This window comes from Nerophis ophidion, linkage group LG10, assembly GCF_033978795.1.
Source record: "Nerophis ophidion isolate RoL-2023_Sa linkage group LG10, RoL_Noph_v1.0, whole genome shotgun sequence".
Taxonomy (NCBI): Eukaryota; Metazoa; Chordata; class Actinopteri; order Syngnathiformes; family Syngnathidae; genus Nerophis; species Nerophis ophidion.
The window spans coordinates 46,831,347-46,848,557 of record NC_084620.1 but is presented as its reverse complement, the minus strand read 5'-3'; the positions used below and the strand labels follow the sequence as shown (position 1 = coordinate 46,848,557).

General features: G+C 38.5%; 1 protein-coding gene across 1 annotated transcript in view; it reads right to left on the bottom strand.

Moving 5' to 3' along the window:
• LOC133560906 (cytoplasmic aconitate hydratase-like) overlaps positions 1-10,590 on the bottom strand; it is a 58,721-nt gene extending 48,131 nt beyond the window's left edge. Inside the window, exons 1-2 of the mRNA XM_061913937.1 lie at positions 10,491-10,590; positions 3,763-3,891 (exon numbers count right to left, since the gene is read on the bottom strand). Coding sequence (XP_061769921.1) covers positions 3,763-3,871 — 109 coding nt within the window. The 5' untranslated portion in view covers positions 3,872-3,891; positions 10,491-10,590. The remainder of the gene's footprint in view (positions 1-3,762; positions 3,892-10,490) is intronic.
• Positions 10,591-17,211: the final 6,621 nt, after the last annotated feature.

Below are 17,211 nucleotides of genomic sequence, written 5' to 3'. Positions count from 1 at the left end.
AACTTTAACACTCTTACTAATATGCGCCACACTGTGAAACCACACCAAACAACAATGACAAATACATTTCGTGAGAACATCTGCACTGTAACACAACATAAACACAACAGAACAAATACCCAGAATCCCATGCATCCCAAACTCTTCCGTGTTACACTATACACCCCCCCACACACACGGAGGATGGGGGGGGGGGGGGGGTGATAGTGGGTGTGTATAATGTAGCCCGGAAGAGTTAGGGATGCAGGCGATTATGCAGCTGAGCCATATCAGTGACTAAAGAGCCGCATGCGGCTCCGGAGCCGCGGGTTGCCGACCCCTGTTCTAGTGGATGTCAAATGATAGTATTGTCAAGATAGCTTTATTTACACATTTTGTATTGTTTATGCGCAAAACTGGTGTCTAATCACATAAATGTATCTCCTGTCCTTTTGAAAAAAGCCTGTGTCTTAGCAGCTCCTTGTGCTAGAAACATTATACAATGAAACTGGAAGCTGAATGAATTCTTTTTTTATCCTTAAATGATTTGAACAAAACAGAGCATTTGAAGCAGCCTCAGTTATCTGTAAATGTTTTACTTGTTGTCCATCCTCTCATTTTAATGTGTAATGTGAATGTCATTTTATGTGTAACTTTACTGCTTCTTGACCAGGACCCCCTTGAAAAAAGTTTTTTTAATCTCAATGGGATTTTTTTCCAGGTTAAACAGAAATAAAACAAATCAAATGCAAGTGCTCCTACGGCAGGAAAAGCATTTTTGTTGGGGGTATGTTTTGATTGTCATTAAAAGTTTGTTTATGTCCATTTTGTGTTGAGAAGTTTAAAAAAAGCACAATGTTTAATAAACATGTCATGAAACCAAACAAATCATCCACTCATGGTTTTGAAAACATCAATTATCTGTCCATGGTACACTTATTAATGATAAACAATTGTGTCTTTGTGAATAATTTGGAGTTAACTATGAACAAAATGTGATTAGTCGCAATTAAATATTTTATTAGTTTGACGGCCCTAAAATACACCGTATTTTTCAGACTACAAAGCGCCCTTAAAATCTTTATATTTTGTCAAAACTCGACAGAGCGCCTTATAACCCGGTGAGCCTAATGTATGAAATAATTTTGTTTGTGCTTACCGACCTTAAAGCAATTTTATTTCGTACATAGTGAAATGATAAGTGTTAATGGTATGATTGAAAATATACAACATTACACACTGTGCTCAAAAATCCGTCGAAATGTTTTAGTACGACTTTGGTAAGCTATGAAGCCGCACCGCTTGATGGATTGTACTGTGCTTCAACATACGAGTATTATTATGGTGTGTGTATAAGGTAAGACATTATCTGGCGTTTTGTTTCGCAATGTTATGCAAAAGCAACTTTTCTTACCTTCTGATCTGTATTTGGGATTTGTATAAGTCCTGAAAATTTGTGCAGGTCCGCCTTTGTAGTCTGTGGCGACACCGTAGTCATTTTTACTCTATCTTCTTGTTATGTGACATTCATCCTCCGCTGTTGCCATTTCTAATATAAAGTATTGTTCAGTTTTTACTTATATCTGTCAGTCAACTCGCCATGAAAGTGCTGGAACATACCGGTGTAGTGAGTTTACATTATTCACCCAAGGAACTTTAGTTATTAGAGGTTTCCGGTCGGACGGTTTTTCATGGGACACATTTCCGGCGTTGTTATTGCACTACCGAGCCACGGACGAGACGATGCTGCTCCATTTTTAATTTAAGTAAAGTCTGAATGTCATTAAAACAGTTAGCTCCATCTTTTGACACTTCTTCCACTCCCGTCCTTGCACGCCACACCGCTACAACAAAGATGACGGGGAGAAGACGCTGCCGAAGGTGAGCCACGTAAATAAGACCGCCCACAAAACGGCGCATCCTGAAGCGACTGTCAGAAAACGACTTGAAGATGGTCTGTAAAACATCTATGCAACATTTTGACCAAAAAAAACACCATTACATGTTATGTAGACCACAAGGAAGTGTTTTACATTAAGAAATTAACAAAAACATAAATATACATATATCTTATTTTTCGGACTATAAGTGGCAGTTTTTTTCAAAATGTGGCCGGGGGTGCGACTTATACTCAGGAGCGACTTAAAATGGTCTCTCGTTTTGATTCTGTATGACACACAATCATGGGGAAGACTGCTGACTTGACAACTGTCCAAAAGATGACCATTGATACTTTAAATAAGGAGGGCAAGACACAAAAGGTCATTGCCAAAGAGGTTGGATGTGCCCAGAGCTCTGTGTCCAAGCACATTAATAGAGAGGCGAAGGGAAGACAAAGATGTGGTAAAAAAAAGTGTAAAAGTAAGAGGGATAACCGCGCCCTGGAGAGGATTGTCAAACAAAACAGATTCAAAAATGTGGGGGAGATCCACAAAGAGTGGACCGCAGCTGGAGTCAGTGCTTCAAGAACCATGCACCGACGTATGCAAGATATGGGCTTCAGCTGTCGCATTCCTTGTGTAAAGCCACTCTTGAATAAGAGACAACGTCAAAAGCGTCTCGCCTGGGCTCAAGACAAAAAGGACTGGACGGCTGCTGAGTGGTCCAAAGTTATGTTTTCAGATGAAAGTAAATTTTGTATCTCCTTTGGAAATCAAGGTCCCAGAGTCTGGAGGAAGACAGGAGAGGCACAGAATCCACGTTGCCAGAAGTCCAGTGTCAAATTTCCACAATCGGTAATGGTCTGGGGTCCCATGTCTCCTGCTGGTATTGGTCCACTGTGTTTCCTGAGGTCTAGGGTCAATGCAGCAGTCTACCAGGAAGTTTTAGAACACTTTATGTTGCCTGCCCCGGACCAATTTTATGGAGATGAAGATTTCATTTTCCAACATGACTTGGCACCTGCACACAGTGCCAAATCTACCAGTACCTGGTTTAAGGACCATGGTATCCCTGTTCTTGATTGGCCTGCAAATTCACCTGACCTTAACCCCATAGAAAACCTATGGGGTATTGTGAAGCGGAAGATGCGAGATGCCAGACCCAACAATGCTGAAGAGCTGAAGGCCACTATTAAAGCAACCTGGGCTCTCATAACACCTGAGGGGTGCAACAGACTGGTGGACTCCATGCCACGCCGTATTGCTGCAGCAATCCAGGCAAAAGGAGCTGCAACTAAGTATTGATTGCCGTACATGCTGAAACTTTCCATGTTCATATATTTCAGTTGGCCCAAATTTCTAAAAAATATTTTTTGGTACTAGTCGTAACTAATATTCTAATTTTCTGAGATACTGAATTTGGGATTTTCAGTAATTGTCAGTACTAATCATCAAAATTTAAAGAAATAAACATTTCAAATATATCATTATGTGTATAATGAATTGATATAATATGTAAGTTTCACGTTCTGAATATAATTACTGAAATAAATCAACTTTTTCATGATATTCTAATAATATGAACAGCACCTGTATATATACACATATACGTATATATATATATATATATATATATAAATATGCCCTATAATCCGGTGAGCCTTACATATATATATAAAAAAAAAGATCAAAAATACGTTCATCGGCAGTGTGCCTTATAATTTGGTGCGCCCTATGGTCCGGAAAATATGGTACTTGAAATGACAGGACCACTCAGTTTGTTTTTCCTGTAAAGATGCCAGTCAAAAATTATCTATATTAAAATAAGTGTTTAAAAACAATGCCAACAACTAGTCACAGATATTTGACAATAGCAAATAGTAGAAAGACGATATTTTCTTACTATATCGAGGATCTTCCAGTTTGGAGAGGTTGTAGAACATCTGATTTGCAATTTTGGGATCCAGAAGGTCCACAATGTGCTGGAATGGATTTGTCACGGTCCCGGCCATCCTCCCTTATGGTGCAAAATCTAAAAACAAAAATGTATTTTTGAAAATTTTCTGAAATATTCCCTGTTTTTCTTTTAATAAAGATGTTACAATGACTTGGTGTGCGGGTGTTTATGGGAAGACTGGTGGCTGTCCCTAAAATTAAGTCTTTTTGTGGACTGCGAAGTCCTGTTAGGTCATCAATATGAAGAACCTATTGCTAATGATGTACAAGAAGACCACCTGACTCCGAATTAAAATGGTATATATTTAAACCAAACATTGTAAACATCAAATTTGAATGAAATCTGACAATGCAAAAAGATATTTTAGCCCAAGTATTGGCAGGACAGTGTTCCCCAGCCACATTGCGGTTCACTATGGTCTCGGTGCATCGCAGATTTAAAAGTATCATTGAGTAGATTAAAGGGGAACTGCAATTCTTTGGGAATTTTGCCTCTTTCGTTCACAATCATGATGAAAGACAAGACATTACAAGTATTTTTTTAATGCACTCTAAAAAGTAAATAAATGCGATCAAAAGTCTGCTTACAATGGTGCCCATAGGAACCCCTCTATTATGCCTGTAAAGCCCTTAAAAACATCCAAATACCTCCATTAATGTTTTATATACATGAAAAATATATAATGTAGTAATAGACATTTGTATAAAAACATTTAAAATGTACATATTTTGCTCATTGTAAGCATTAATTTCAAACACACATTACAACGATTCCAATTTTTTTTAAAACATCACTGATTATTACTCACTGCAGACTTTAAGAGAGCCAAAAAACATAATAAAACATCACTTACTGTACAATGTCTGCTGTCATTAGGACGCCGACTGCTAGGATGTTCATATATTCCCATTTATTAATGACTCATGAATTCAGAAAGGGGGGTGGAACCTGTCTTTTTGTGTTATTATCGCTATTACCGGGTCTACATTGGCTGTCAAAGTGTCCCAATTTGTCGGAATATGTTCTCGTCCATTTCCTTTATAAGCTCTCATAAAGTTTGACGAGCAAAGAAACGAGGAAGCAGCTGATCACGTCAACACTGGCACCCAAGCTCGTGATCGCGGCGCCGCTTTAAATAGCGTGTCTGTGCTAACGCTTAAAATTAAAATATCACGGGTATTTGGTTAATATTCCAGTCACGAAATGTAAATGGGGTATTTGTGGCACTTTTTAGATGCTTTTTTTTATTGTGTTTTATCGGAGGAAGAGAGGACCTCCGTAAGAAGACTTTAATTTAGATTTATTTACAAGTTAGAATGTATTACAAAAAAATAAATACATTTGCCTTCATGTTTTTTGTAATGGTTGTGAAAGATAGGCAAAATTCCCAAAAAAGTGACATTTTTTAATGCATTCTAACTTCAAAACTATCAACACTTTTTATAGACACACTGCAAATACATATATATATATATATATATATATATATATATATATATATATATATATATATATAAAATGTAGTAACAGACACCACCATAACAATATGTACGATATATACACCATCCATCCAAGTATATATATATATATATACATATATATATATATATATATATATATGATGCAGAAAGAGACACCCTCATAACAATATGTAATATGTACAATATACACACTGCAAGTATATACATTATGTAGTAACAGACACCTTCATAACAATATGTAATGTGTACGATATACACATTGCAGTATATAAATAATTTAGTATTAAACACTTTCATAACAAAATGTATTATGTACAATATACACACTGCAAGGAAATATATAATGTAGTAACAGATACCTTCATAACAATATGCAATATGTACAATAGACACACTGCAACTTACATAATGTAATAATAGACAACTTCATTACGATATATAATATGTACGATATACACACTGCAGTATATAAATAATGTAGTATTAGACACCTTCATAACAATAAGTATTACGTGCAATATACACACTGCAAGTATATACATATAAAATGTAATAATAGACACCTTCATAACAATATATAATATGTACGATATACACACTGCATTATATAAATAATGTAGAATTAGACACCTTCATAACAATAACTATTACGTGTAATATACACACTGCAAGTATATATATATACATATAATGTAACAGACAACTTCAAAACAATATGTAATATGTGCAATATACACACTGCAAGTACATATATTTAGTAGTAACAGACAACGTCAAAACAATATGTACAATATACACACTGAAAGTATGTACAAATTAACAATATGTAATTTGTACAATATTTGCTGTATTTCGATCATTTTATTCATTGCCGGAACTAATTCCTCAGCACATTTATTTCCGTTCCCATAGCAGCGCACTTCCGAAAATCAGCGTGTTCCTACTTCGCTTGTGTGGCAGACTTGGTAACAAACAACGAAGACGACCACTATTGGACAAATGGAGATTCACAACCTTATCTTTTTGAAACTGAATGAACAAAGGATTATAACTACCGTTTTTAGAAGCGAGCACGAAGGAAGAGTGAGACATTAGAGCAGACGGAAGCCGATAGAGTGAGGTGAAATTGACTTGAAGCTGCTAATGTGGAGTTTGGAGACAAACTATTTCGACATAAATAGAGTGCTTAACCCAAATAAACCAGAAAAAAACGTCCCAGGCCAGCTGGACCAAAGAAAAAAAAGAAAAACTTCACTGGTTTTGGGGTTTGTATGTAGACTTGCAACGTGTATACAAAATGTTGGAGGGTTTTGAAGGCGTTTAGAGGCTTTGAAGGCTACAACGGTGACTCCCATTAGCTGCATCTTCCAAGCGTTTTTTTTATCATCTTTAAAATCCTAATATAAGAAAAAAAAAAAAAAAACAAGTGTTCCACGGGGAAGACCCAGGACACGTTGGGAAGACTATGTCTCCCGGCTGGCCTGGGAACGCCTCGGAATTCCCTGGGAAGAGATAGACGAAGTGGCTGGGGAGAGGGAAGTCTGGGCTTCCCTGCTTAGCCTGCTGCCCCCGCGACCCGACCTCGGATAAGCGGAAAAAGATGGATGTTCTTGTCTCTCATTTCTATTGTGAACGATTTACAAATTCCCTAAAAAAAAGTCAGTCCACCTTTAAGTTGGGGTCCTATTATACAAAACCTACTTTTCTTACTTGTTGGTACCTGTTTTTGTCCATTTCGAATCTCCATCAGTCCCGAAAATGTAAAATTATAGTGTGTGTTTATGGGCCAAACTATATCACAATAGGAGTTTTGCAACCCTGCAATCCTGAATTTCGCACAGCCCTACACTTGTGTTAGTGACAGTTCTAGCACAGTTTAGAGTTGTTCTATGTTTAATTCAGCATTACAGTAGGTGTTATTATGGCATTGTGTTTATCTTTATGAGGGCCCATGTGCACGTTTAGTGTTAATAATGAAGTTGTGATATTATAAACCTACTAAATATATTCCTGTGCCACAAACATTTTTTTGTGTTACTCATTTTTTTCATTTAATGGAGAAAAAGCCAAGCCTACAGCCCTGCTTTCAAGGCTTCAATGATGTTGCGACAGTGCTCCATTAGCCGCATCTTGCAAGCGTTTATTTTCTCTTAAGAATCCTAAAAAAACTATTAATTAGTTCTATAAAAGCTGCAGTTCCCCTCTGAGCTCCCCTTGTAAAATCAATATCAATATCCAACCTATTCCTGTCAACAATCCCCCAAGCTCCCCTTGAGGATTTGTTCCTTTAACTCAGGGGTGTCAAACTCATTTTCATTGAGGGCCACATCGCAGTAATGGCTGCTATCAGACAGACGCTTTAAAAAAAAATGAAATTACATGATGCAATGCGGGTAATAACCTCTGTTTAATCAGAATTAATCAAAATGCATTTTAATATTACATTTTTGTATGTATAACTTGCTTTAAAAATCATAAATAAAGGTGACGAGCAGATATTTAACTATTTGCTTTTATCTCACAAAAATAGTTTTGCAATACAGTATATAATAATCTAATTGGAATAATCAGATAATATTAAAGTTTAAGTTGTTTTGTATCAAAATTGAAAGGAAGAATGCATTTAGTAAAAAACAAATAAAAGCGGTGGATTGCAGCTGGCTTTAGCAACCGAAACAAAGCCGGTGTTTCTTTGTTTGTTGTGAAGCTTTAACACAGAGCGGTCAAGCGAACATGTTTCTATGCGTCAACCAGCAAGTTTTAGGATGGGAAAGTAGTGATATTAAGTCGGCTCTTACCGGAGACTTGAGTGGATTACGCGACTTCATCCTGCAGCTCAAAAAGGCAGCTGTGATCTTGGCTCCTCTGCTTTTCTCAGAGACACTAGCGTTCACCACAGCCATCCGACTTTCAGGTATGACTTTATAATCACACTAAAATACTATTAACATGATAGGCAGATAGGGGATTTTCTAGAATTGTCTTAGTAAATGTGTCTAATTACATCTGAAACGCTCCCACTGCCGCCGCCTGGAGCCGTCGCCCTTTCTTTTTTTTATTAGTGCTTCACTCTAACTTTCCTCATCCACGAATCTTTCATCCTCGCTCAAATTAATTGGGAAATTGTCGCTTTCTCAGTCCGAATTGCTCATACTGCTGGTTAGAGATGCGCGGATAGGCAATTATACCATCCGCAACCGCATCACTAAAGTCGTCATCCAACGGGGGGGGGGGTTGTAGCGCCTATCCCAGCTACAATCGGCCCGTTGTTATACATCTAATATAGACGATGCAATGCATTAGTGAGGTTAGAAAGTGTAACTCCCTCCAAATAGCACAGACACAATGGCTTTCTTGAACTGATTTATTTGAAGGCTTACTTTCCCTTCAAATTCACCGTGAAAACTGCAATAAATTAATCACATTACAAACTTAAAAATAATAACATGCACAGCATGTGGATCAAACATTTTACCAAGTAAAATACCAACAAATGACAAATACCTCGTTGGCCATACCCGGAAGTAGCTTTCTTACATCCGTCGACAGACCAAACGGGACACTTCAAAATAAAAGTATGCCCACATACTGTTTCAAAGAGTGCTGCTCGTTTTTCATATGTGGGTAAGAACATTTAACTATTTATAAATAGTTGATTTCTATAGGCTAGTAAGGTAAAGTGTTGTACCTGACAAGTTTGGGCTACCTTGCTTCTGCAGCCTTCATCAGAGGTGTCACGTGATGTTAGCGTGACATTGTCTGTGACGTGATATATGGATTGTACCATCAAGAGTTGTCAGGTACAACCCTTTACCTACTAGCCTATATAGATCAACCATTTATAAATACACGTCAGAAGGCTAAATGAACCTTTTCAACATAACATTTAACTATGTATAATGTAGCGGTAGGCTACGGGGTGTTAGCCAATGACTTTGGCTGGGGGGAGAGATAGGGAAGTGATGTTATCGACAGGAAGTGAGAGTTCGAGTTGTCCCGGGAAAAGCGTTAGAGACATGAGAGCTGTTGTGTGGTTGTATTACATCTTGTGCAAAAAAGACAAGACAAACGAAGAAGTTTTATGAGCCTACATTCCTGGGATTATTACAATATATATATTTCCGAATTGGTTCAACCGCCACCTGCCCGGATCTATTTAAAATCTATTTTTTCGTCATGTCACCCGCCCGACCCGCGGTTATCCGCGGACTCCGCGGTTGTGACCGCAAACCGCGCGTCTCTACTGCTGGTGCCTCACATTATAAACAATGTAAGGATGTGAGGAGCCCTCACACCGGTAACGTAACGCGCACATCGTCTGCTACTGCCGGTAAAGGAAAGGCTTTTTTATTAGCGACCAAAAGTTGCGAACTTTATCGTCGATGTTCTCTACTAAATCCTTTCAGCAAAAATATGGCAATATCGCGAAACGATCAAGTATGACATATAGAATGGACCTGCTATTCCCGTTTGGATAAGAAAATCTCATTTCAGTAGGCCTTTATGTAATAATATAATTGGCATGATCAGATAATAATAAAGTTTACGTTTTTTGTGTCAAAATTAAAAGAAAGAATGCATTTAGTAAAAGCAAATATGAAATATTTTACTGAAACCCATTTTTTTTCTAGGCTTTCGCGGGCCACATAGAATGAGGCAGCGGGCCAGAACCGGCCCCCGGGCCTTGAGTTCGACACCAGTGCTTTTAAAACTGGACCACATTATTATTACCGGCTAATTACTTTGTCATGCAAGATGACTGTCATAATTTCCATAAACGACTGCATTAATTATAAAAAATGTAGGTCTTCATTTTGGAGTTTTATGCTTAGTTGTGTTCTGGGAGCCTGTTAGGTAAGAGGTGTAAAGTCTAAAGTCTACATGCCCGGTGCCACATTACAGCATAAGCTACTTGTTAAAACTCTACATTATTTATTTTTAACATTGGCTGAATTAGCCCCCCCTCCGCCACCCCGTAAGGGACAAGCGGTAGGAAATGGATGGAGTCTGTTTAAAAGTTGTACTAACTTACTCAAATGACTAGGAGGCGCGACTAAGCTAACAGCAGCCAGATGAAAAGCAAACTAGTTGGTCTAAAAGCAACTACACCGTGACTGTGTGTAGATTGAAATAAATCACGACACAAATAAGTGTCGTTTTTTAAATTATTAAAATTGTATTTTTTATTTTTACCTGGTCTCGATGAACGGCGTCTGACAGTCGTCTGACACCGGAACTCTTCTTCTTCTTCGTTTTGATTTCCGGCTGACTGGACGCACCGTATCCATATTGCTGCCCCCCACTGGTCCTTATTCCAGTTACTTCTTAATAATAATAAAAAACATCCATCCATCCATCCATTTTTTACCGCTTATTCCCTTTTGGGGTCGCGGGGGGGCGCTGGCGCCTATCTCAGCTACAATCGGGCGGAAGGCGGGGTACACCCTGGACAAGTCGCCCCCTCATCGCAGGGCCAACACAGATAGACAGACAACATTCACACTCACACTTGTCCAGGGTGTACCCCGCCTTCCGCCCGATTGTAGCTGAGATAGGCGCCAGCGCCCCCCGCAACCCCGAAAGGGAATAAGCGGTAGAAAATGGATAATAAAAAACATTTATTTGGAATAGCGCATTCCAGGGTACTCAAAGACGCTTTACAGCAGGGGTCACCAACCTTTTTGAAACCAAGCTCTACTTCTTGAGTACTGGTTAATGCGAAGGGCTACCAGTTTGATACACACTTAACTAAATTGCCAGAAATAGCCAATTCGCTCAATGTGCCTTTGATAAATAAAAAAAAATATATATTATAAAAAAAATCGGTATTTCTGTCTGTCATTTCGTCGTACATTTTTTTTCCTTTCACGGAAGGTTTTTTGTGGAGAATAAAAAATTAAAAAAACACTTATTGAACGGTTTAAAAGAGGAGAAAACAGGAATAAATAAATAAATACATTTTGAAACATAGTTTATCTTCAATTTCGACTCTTTGAAATTCAAAATTCAACCGAAAAAAAGAAGAGAACACTAGCCAATTCGAATCTTTTTGAAAAAATTATAAAAATAATTTATGGAACATCATTAGTAATTTTTCCCGATGAAGATCATTTTTTTTAATTTTGATGACATGTTTTGAATAGGTTAAAATCCAATCTGCACTTTGCTAGAATATATAGCAAATTGGACCAAGCTATATTTCTAACGAAGAAAAAATCATTATTTCTCCGAGATTTTCCAGAACAAATTTTTTTCAAAAGAAATTCAAAAGACTTTGAAATAAGATTTAAATTTGATTCTAAACATTTTCTAGATTTGCCGGATTACTTTTTATTTTATTTTAATCATAATATGTTTGAAGAAACATTTCACAAATATTCTTTGTCGAAAAAACAGAAGCTAAAATGAAGAATTAAATTAAAATGTATTTTTTATTCTTCACAATAAAAAATATATATACTTGAACATTGACTTAAATTGTCAGGAAAGAAGAGGAAGGAATTTAAAAGGTAAAAAGGTTTATGTGTTTAAAAATCCTAAAATAATTTTTAAGATTGTATTTTTTCCCTAAAATTGTCTTTCTGAAAGTTATAAGAAGCAAAGTAAAAAAAATAAATGAATTTATTTAAACAAGTGAAGACCAAGTCTTTGAAATATTTTCTTGGATTTTCAAATTCTATTTGAGTTTTTTCTCTCTTAGAATTAAAAATGTAGAACAAAGCGAGACCAGCTTGCTACTAAATAAATACAATTTAAAAAATAGAGGCAGCTCACTGGTAAGTGCTGCTATTTGAGCTGTTTTTAGAACAGGCCAGCGGGCGACTCATCTGGTCCTTACGGGCAACCTGGTGCCCGCGGGCACCGCGTTGGTGACCCCTGCTTTACAGGATAAAAAAATATATATAAAAATAAAATATAAAACAGTTCAAATTAAGAATATAAAATACAGGGAATATAAAAGCAGTACATTGTAAAATACACACATAATAATACAGGATTGATTGATTGAATGATTGATTGATTGATTGATTGATTGAAATGTTTATTTGTAGATTGCACAGTTCAGTACATATTCCGTACAATTCACCACTAAATGGTAACACCCTGAATAAGTTTTTCAACTTGTCCACGTCTATCAAGTCATCAAGTTTTAATTTGGTTTCATGTGACCACATGACAATCTCCCAATCCTCTGCTGTATCATCCATGTATCCATTTTGGTATAAACTCAACTCGTCGTGTTTGGAGGAAGAAGAATACTGAGTTGCATCCCAAGAACACCACACCTACTGTGAAGCATGGGGGTGGAAACATCATGCTTTGGGGCTGTTTTTCTGCTAAGGGGACAGGACGATTGATCCGTGTTAAGGAAAGAATGAATGGGGCCATGTATCGTGAGATTTTGAGCCAAAACCTCAATCCATCAGTGAGAGCTTTGAATGGTTGACCAAATACTTATTTTCTACCATGATTTACAAATAAATTCACGGTGGCAGAGGGGTTAGTGCGTCTGCCTCACAATACGAAGGTCCTGCAGTCCTGGGTTCAAATCCAGGCTCGGAATCTTTCTGTGTGGAGTTTGCATGTTCTCCCCGTGAATGCGTGGGTTCCCTCCGGGTACTCCGGCTTCCTCCCACTTCTAAAGACATGCACCTGGGGATAGGTTGATTGGCAACACTAAATTGGCCCTAGTGTGTGAATGTGAGTGTGAATGTTGTCTGTCTATCTGTGTTGGCCCTGCGATGAGGTGGCGACTTGTCCAAGGGTGTACCCCGCCTTCCGCCCGATTGTAGCTGAGATAGGCGCCAGCGCCCCCCGCGACCCCGAAAGGGAATAAGCGGTAGAAAATGGATGGATGGATGGAAAATTCCTACAATGGGAATTCTTGGATTTTTTTTCCACATTCTGTCTCTCACAGTTGAAGTGTACCTATGATGAAAATTACAGACCTCTGTCATCTTTTTAAGTGGGAGAACTTGCACAATCGGTAGCTGACTAAATACTTTTTTGCCCCACTGTATTTGCAAGGGCATTTTAAAGAAGGGTATTTAAATATAAACTAGATTTTGAGAGACGACCCGGAAACAAGTCAAGCTGTCCTGGCGGTGAAAATGGTTTGCCTGTAACTTCCCCAAAAATCAAATAACTACGAGCGGTACCAATGCCTTATACGGCATCAAATGGCCGTTACAAATTGTGAGTTCAAATATATTTTTCCACATTCAATATGTTTTTTAGAATTATTTTAGTTTTGAGAGTGGCTTTATTGATTTTTAAATGTGCCAAAAAATAGCCAGTTTTGTACAAACCCTCTTTCCATATGAGTTGGGAAATTGTGTTAGACGTAAATATAAACGAAGTACAATGATTTGCAAATCATTTTCAACCCATATTCAGTTAAATATTCTACAAAGACAACATATTTGATGTTCAAACTGATTAACATTTTTTTTGTTGCAAATAATCATTCACTTTAGAATTTGATGCCAGCAACACGTGACAAAGAAGTTGGGAAAGGTGGCAATAAATACTGATAAAGTTGAGAAATTCTCATCAAACACTTATTTGGAGGTGTGCAGGCTAATTGGGAACAGGTGGGTGCCAGGATTGGGTATAAAAGCAGCTTCCATGAAATGCTAAGTAATTCCCAATCAGGGATGGGGTGAGGGTCACCACTTTGTAAGCAAATAGTCGAACAGTTTTAGAACGACATTTCTCAACGAGCTATTGAAAGGAATTTAGGGATTTTACCATCTACGGTCCGTAAAATCATCAATAGGTTCAGATCAATCTGGAAAAATCACTGCACGTAAGCGATGATATTACGGACCGTTGATCCCTCAGGTGGTACTGCATCAAAAACAGACATAAGTGTGTAAAGGATATCACCACATGGGCTCCGGAACACTTCATAAACCACTGTCAGTAACTACTGTTGGTTGCTACATCTGTAGGTGCAAGTTAAAACTCTGCTATCAACAACACCAAGGAACGCCGCTGGCTTCGCTGGGCCCGAGCTCATCTAAGATGGACTGATGCAAAGTGGAAAGGTGTTATGTGGTCTGACGAGTCCACATTTTAAATTATATTTGAAAACTGTGGACGTGTTTTCCTACGGAACAAAGAGGAAAATAACCATCCGGATTGTTCTAGGCGCAAAGTTCAAAAGCCAGCATCTGAGATGGTATGGGGGTGTATTAGTGCCCAAGGCATGGGTAACTTACACATCTGTGAAGGCACCATTAATGCTGAATGGTCCATACAGGTTTGGGAGCAACATATGTTGTCATCCAAGCAACATTATCATGAACGCCCCTGCTTATTTCAGCAAGACAACGCCAAGCCTCGTGTTACAACAGCGTGGTTTCGTAGTAAAAGAGTGCAGGTACTGTCCTGGCATGCCTGCAGTCCAGACCTGTCTCCCATCGAAAATGTATGGCGCATTATGAAGCGTAAAATACGACAGTGGAGACCCCAGACTGTTGAACGACTAAAGCTTTACATAAATCAAGAATGGGAAAGAATTCCACTTTCAAAGATTCAACAATTAGTTTCCTCAGTTCCCAAACGTTTATTGAGTGTTGTTAAAAGAAAAGGTGATGTAACACAGTGGTGAACATGCCCTTTCCCAACTACTTTGGCACATGTTGCAGCCATGAAATTCTAAGTTGATTATTATTTGCAAAAAAAAAAAAGGTTTATGAGTTTGAACATCAAATATCTTGTCTTTGTAGTGCATTCAACTGAATATGGGTTGAAAAGGATTTGCAAATCATTGTATTCCGTTTATATTTACATCTAACACAATTTCCCAACTCATATGGAAACGGGGTTTGTACACTAGTGACAAATTGAGGTGGGGATTCAATGCTCAAGTGTGTTTCTGTTTAGTATTTTTCAAGCCGTGGTCATGTGGGGACATAAGTGATTGTATTTTAAGAGGTTTTTATTGAAGTGGGACTAGAACTAGACGAGACATCACTTAGGTGGGAAACGCACAGCCCGCCACTGGTGATTACCATAACAAACCCGACATTTAAAGTTAAAAGTTAAATTACCAATGATTGTCACACACACACACACACACACACACACACACACACACACACACACACACACACACACACACACACACACACACTAGGTGTGGCGAAAATATTCTTTGCATTTAATCCATCACCCTTGACCACCCCTTGGGAGGTGAGGGGAGCAGTGAGCAGCAGCAGTGGCCGCGCCCGGTAATCATTTTTGGTGATTTAACCCCCGATTCCAACTCTTGATGCTGAGTGCCAAGCAGGGAAGTAATGGGTACCATTTTTATAGTCTTTGGGATGACTCGGCTGGGGTTTGAACTCACAACCAAACGATCTCAGGACGGACACGCCAACCAGTAAACCACTGCGTAAGTTTTACGCCCTTGACTGAGCGTTCCCCTTGATTTGACGGGGCCGTTCCCAAACCTGACAAAACAAGTTTTATTGTCAAAGTTTCAAATACTTTTAGGTATCTTCTTCGCAGTCCTGTTCTCTGTTTACCTGCTCAGTGGATTTGTGGTTAGAGTGTCCGCCCTGAGATCAATAGGCCGTGAGTTCAAACCCCGGCCGAGTCATACCAAAGACTATATAAAAATCTGACCCTATATCTCCATGCTTGGCACTCACTGGTTGGAATTGGGGGTTTCATTGGGAAAATTATTCCCGAGCGCAGCCACCGCTGCTGCTCACCGCTGCTGCTCACCGCTCCCCTCTCCTCCCAGAGGCCGGAACAAGGGGATGGGTCAAACGTAGAGCGTGATTTCCCCACACCTAGTGTGTGTGTGTGTGACTATCAATGGTACTTTAACTTTAATGTCACACTTGTTAGGGGTCCTCGGAGGGTGGAGTTTGTCTCGTGGCCAAAGGTAAGATCTGTATCCGAGGTAGATGCTGTGGAAAAGTCGAGCAGAGCAGACGGATAATGAAGGAGAAGAGGACGTAGTCCACAGGTAAGGACATGTCTACCTGTGTAAATCTGTTTGGTTTTAGACATATTCTTGTACCTTGAATGAGTAAAAGATAACCACAAAATGCAACTGATAATGATGCATCGATACTCGACCATAAAAATAGCGATTTAATTCATTGTGATTTGGTGTATTTATACTTTTACCGTAAAACAGGGGTGCCCACACTTTTTCTGCAGGCCAGCTACTTTTCAATTGACCAAGTGGAGGGGATCTACCTCATTCATATACAAACCCCGTTTCCACATCAGTTGGGAAATTGTGTTAGATGTAAATATAAACGGAATACAATGATTTGCAAATCATTTTCAACCCATATTCAGTTGATTATGCTACAAAGACAACATATTTGAAGTTAAAACAGATAAACATTTTTTTTTGTGCAAATAATCATTAACTTTAGAATTTGTTGCCAGCAACACGTGACAAAGAAGTTGGGAAAGGTGGCAATAATTACTGATAAAGTTGAGGACTGCTCATCAGGTGTGCAGGGTAATTGGGAACAGGTGGGTGCCATGATTGGGTATAAAAGCAACTTCCATGAAATGCTCAGTAACTCACAAACAAGGATGGGGCGAGGGTCACCAATTTGTAAGCAAATTGTCGAACAGTTTTAGAACATTTCTCAACGAGCTATTGCAAGGAATTTAGGGATTTGAACATCTACGGTCTGTAAAATCATCAAAAGGTTCAGACAATTTGGAGAAATCACTGCACGTAATACGATGATATTACGGACATTTGTTCCCTCAGGCGATATTACATCAAAAACCGACATCAGTGTGTAAAGGATATCACCACATGGGCTAAGGAACACTTCATAAAACCACTGTCAGTAACTACAGTTGGTTGCTACATCTGTAAGTGCAAGTTAAAACTCTACTATGCAAAGCGAAAGCCATTTATCACCAA